Source organism: Chiloscyllium plagiosum, chromosome 30 (assembly GCF_004010195.1).
Source record: "Chiloscyllium plagiosum isolate BGI_BamShark_2017 chromosome 30, ASM401019v2, whole genome shotgun sequence".
Lineage (NCBI taxonomy): Eukaryota > Metazoa > Chordata > Chondrichthyes > Orectolobiformes > Hemiscylliidae > Chiloscyllium > Chiloscyllium plagiosum.
The window spans coordinates 22,920,495-22,925,143 of NC_057739.1; the positions used below are offsets into that span (position 1 = coordinate 22,920,495).

A 4,649-nucleotide genomic window follows, 5' to 3' on the forward strand; every position below is an offset into this window, starting at 1 on the left:
TTTGTAAATTGTTTCCCTGTAGCCGGTGATTAATTGACTTGTGCACGTGTACAAAATATGCCTTAACCTTAGATTAATCACTTTTTAGTCCTTGGGAACCTTTTGTGAGTCTGTTTTAATCCTTCGTTCTTTTTCAGACATTGGATGTATGTTAACCACATCTGGCTTAAAAAAGCTTCATACTTTGCTTTAGGAGGACCAAAGGCAGTGAAGTGATCACTTGGGCTGAACATCTCTGGTTAGCCTGTAAGTGCGAGTGTGAATTTCTGATCGCCTGCCATTTAAATTCTCAGTGTGACTGTCACTCTGACCTCTCTGTCCTTGACCTCCTCCACTATTCCATAGAGGAATAACCTAAACAAGAGGAACCTTACCTTTTGCCTCGATTATCTATTTTACACTTTTTCAGATGCAACATTCAGCTGGACAATTTCAGATCATAACCTTCTTCCCCCATCTTTGACAGGTATGTGGGTATTGATTCTGCTGTTTCTGTTTACACCTTCCCTGGACTCATCCCTTGTTTCTTCATTTATCCCATTACTATCTTCTTCTGCCTTGCACAGTCATCTGCTTCTACTCAACTACTGCTACCTTCTGCACAGAATCCTCCCTTCATTTTTCTCCCATCTATTTGTTTAAATGCTCCAACACCTTTCTCTAACTTGCATGACAGTCTCTGACCTAAAACCTTAAACAGGTTAGATTCCCAACAGTAACAGGCCCTTTGGCCCAACAAGTCCACATTGACCCTCCAAAGAGTAACCCACCCAGAGCCATTCTCCTACCCTATATTTGCGCCTGACTAATACACCTAACACTATGGGCAATTTAGCATGGCTAATTCACCTAACCTGTATATCTTCGGATTGTGGGAGAAAACCCACACAGACAGGGGAAGAATGTGCAAACTCCACACAGTTACCTGAGGCTGGAATCGAACCCGGGTCCCTGGTACCGTGTAGCAGTAGTGCTAACCACTGAGCTACCATGCCACCCCACAGATCTATCTGTTTCTCACACTCTCCCCACAGATGCTGTCAGACCTGCTGAGTATCTCCAGCATTCTTTCAGATTTCCTGGTTTTGTTATATTTTTGCTGTGTTTTAGTTTTCTCTCTTGCTATCTGCATGCTGCTTGGTTGTCTTTACTTTCCCTGGAAATTTGGCTGTTGGCAAATGTGCGGTAACTGTTCAGACACCCTTTGGCTTCATGAAGATTAAGTTTTAAATTTTAGCTGAAGATTAAGTTAAGTTAATGTTAACTGTGATTTCTGTTCACAGATGCTGCCAGACCTGCCGATTTTCTCCAGCAACTTCTGCTTTTGTTTCTGATTTACAGCATCCACATTCTTTCAGTTTTTACAATTAACGCATCGTTGTTCATTACCAAATGTTATCAAGTTTCACATGACACCAGGTTATAGAGCAATAGTTTATTTTTAAATCACAAGCTTTCCTTCATCAAGTGAAGTGGAGGAAGACGTGCAGGCACAGAATATATAGGCAGAGAGAAAATGGCAAGATAATTAAGAGCACACGAATTAATTACCTGAAATAATTTGTCATTATGTCTCCGCCTATATATTCTATGTTTATGTGCCTTTCTCCACTTCACCTGAAGAAGGAGCAACACTCTGAAAGCTTGAGATTTTAAATAAATCTGTTGGACTGCAACATGATGTCGTATGACTTGTGACATTGTCCACCCCAGGCCACCGCTGGCATCTCCACATTATGTTTATCAGACTTTCCTCAGTAGACACTGCTATTGCCTCTAAAGTACATGGGTTCACGTCTGTCTTCTCTAATAGCTTGAGCACACATTCGAGGTTCTGATCTTGTGGAATGTATTCTGATTCCTCCAGCTTACTGCAAAACTGCGTCACTAGGCTGTGGAGAAGAGGTTGAAATTTGATATTTTAGTAATAATCTGGTGGAAAAGTACAGTAGCAGCTGAGGCTCTTTTGAAATGTAAGAAATGAACCAGTGCTTTTGTTTGGGATCTCCATAAGAGGCATGAACTGAATTGAATGATAGATGTGAATCATTCCATTCCATGCACAATGTTCTGAAACTCCAGCACCACATACTCTATCACTATTTGAATTTCTACTTCTGTCATTGAAATGTATTTTTTTAATTTTAGGATACAGACGGCAGCAGCAAAACATGAATCTCACCTTAGAAAGGCAGAATCTGACATGTAATTACAAAGCTGGTTCGCTGGAGAAGAGTGTCCTTCCTGTACTGTACTCTTGCATTGTTTGCATTGGATCGCCAGCTAATTGCCTCGCCTTGTTGATATTTACAAGGCAATCTGTGAAGAAACATGGAATCCTTGTCTATCTGGTGAACCTGTCAGTGGCTGATCTGATCAACTGCCTGGTCCTTCCATTCAGAATAGTTCTGCTTATTAGAGGTGACGTCTTGGCAGAAAACTCTGGGACATGTATGGTTGTAACTGCAATCATTAACTTGGGTTTCTATTCTACACTGGCGTGCAGGACATTATGCATTATCCTCATAAGCATTGGCAGGTATGTAATGATTGTGAAACACCACAGTAACAAACTGAGTGCATTTAATGATGCAACTTATGCAAAATACGCTTGTGTTGTGTCCTGGACTCTAGGAATTCTAATTGTATCAATACCTTTAATTCATATGTTAAAACAAATGAGTACATCTGAATTTATGTGCTACAGTGTCAAGGTTTACAAAGGCACACAGGGCACTTCCATTTTGTTTGTATTCATTTCAACAGTGTTCTTTATTTTTTTAATGATCTTTATTGTCTTTTATATCTTTATCATAATGCATCTGATCAAAGTGAGCAGAAGCAGTACAGTTCAACAAAACCAGGGTCTTCACATTCGTACACAGTTCATCATTTTTGCTGCAGTAGCTACTTTCATTGCTTGTCATTTGCCATATTACAGCTATCAAATCACATCAAGCATTTATCGAATTACGCACAATGACTGCCAACACCTCGAGCAACTGCAAAAGGCAAAGGTTGTATTACTGTGGCTAGTTTCATTCAACAGTTGTTTAGATCCTATTCTATACTATATCATTCCCAAACGATCTTCAAGAGTTAGATTCAATACAGAGCAACAAAGCATTACAGAAAAATCTCCAGAAATGGAAGCTGCAAGTTATCGTAAGAATTTTGTGATACATGGCAATATTTATCAAAATACTTAGTTCTTAAAATGAAAGCATTATAATGATTATACTCCACAATTTATGTCATTATTTTGGCATTTGCAGTACTTTTAGATAAATTGATTATCTGGTTTGGATTTTACAATGTTCAATGGAGCAGGATGAGGTAAAACTTCAGAACTATTCGTCCTGCCAACCAGACAACCTGCAGTAATGAACTTGATCTTGGAGCCACAGTTGCAGCCCTGGTTGAGGACTGCACAGGTTCTTGCAGTTCCTGTTCCCTTCCTCTACGTTCAGTAACCTGCTCAGTTACGGGCATTCTATTATGAGAGCGATAAAATAGGTTTTGCAGGAAGTGAGCTACATTTTATTTTAATCTATGCTGACCGCAATGAAACAACCTTGAATGCTTCCACTGCTGTCGTGGTGCTTTCACAATTGTTGAGGTTTCTTTTTTACCTGAAACCTGTGGAAGATCGAGACAGGCTTATTGCCCAAGGCTTCGACCAGAGCTTTTTATCTTCAGAACTGAGCCATTTCCAATCAATGCAAAATCCTGTCAAGTAAGATTTGATGCAGGCTGTGGTTTTAGTTACGTGAATGCTACTTACAAGAGCTAACTGATCTTTGTTAAAGATCAATTTTTTCCTACAGCTATGAGTAAAAGTTGGAACCCTTTTCAAAAGGTGCCCACTCCTATGTTTGGATTGCTTCTCCTGTGGATCCTTCATGTTATTTGTTCTCATGATTTTCTAACCGTAAATATATGCATGGCGGCAAAAGATTTACGAGAGAGTGTACCTGTGTCGAAGGTTGATAATCTTTTTATTATCATGTGTGTTAGCAAAATCTTTTTGTAAATTTGCCAAAAAAATCCCACATAAATTCCAAGCCACAGCAATGCATTGAGTTGATGCTTTGAGCTCAGGACAGGATATTCATGAGAAATTGTTTTACTGATGGTTACAGAAGCAGTTTAGCCTCTGCCTGATCTCAGTGCGTGTCACATACACTTCTGTCTTAGCTTGCTTTGGACTGTGTAATAAAGCACCTTTCACAACCTGATGGCATCCCAAAGAACTTTACACTCATTTGTCATTTAATAAATATAGCATTTTACTGCAGCCATGTAGTAATGATCTTGTTTTATTTGATGATGAATAAAGAATGTCATACCAATGAAGTTCATTTCTTATGATTTCAATGATATATCTGCTTTTTACAATCATTACATGACAGAATCCTACTGTGTGGAAAGAGGCCATTCAGCTCATTGAGTCTGTACCAACCTCCCGAAGAGCATCCCACCCAACGCCCCCATCTTAACCCTGTAACTCCACATTTCCCCTGGCTAATCCACCTAACCTAAATGGCCTTGGACTGTGGAAGGAAACCTAGAAGGACAAAGGGCTGGATTTTGCCAAAAATCAGCTACGTGTCAATTTTGTGGAGCTTTGAGTAAGGTTTCTCTCTGTG

General features: G+C 39.6%; 1 protein-coding gene across 1 annotated transcript; it reads left to right on the top strand.

Annotated features, from left to right (window-relative positions):
* Positions 1 to 210: 210 nt before the first annotated feature.
* Positions 211 to 4,386, top strand: LOC122564804 (probable G-protein coupled receptor 34). The gene is made up of 3 exons (XM_043720076.1): positions 211 to 246; positions 410 to 466; positions 2,149 to 4,386. Exon 3 carries the CDS (start codon positions 2,172 to 2,174, stop codon positions 3,207 to 3,209), a length of 1,038 nt encoding a protein of 345 aa, XP_043576011.1. The 5' UTR covers positions 211 to 246; positions 410 to 466; positions 2,149 to 2,171; the 3' UTR covers positions 3,210 to 4,386.
* The last annotated feature ends 263 nt before the right edge of the window (positions 4,387 to 4,649 follow it).

Coding starts and splice junctions, on each gene's coding strand:
- LOC122564804 (XM_043720076.1), top strand. CDS start 2,172: ATGAATCTCACCTTAGAAAGGCAGAATCTGACATGTAATTACAAAGCT.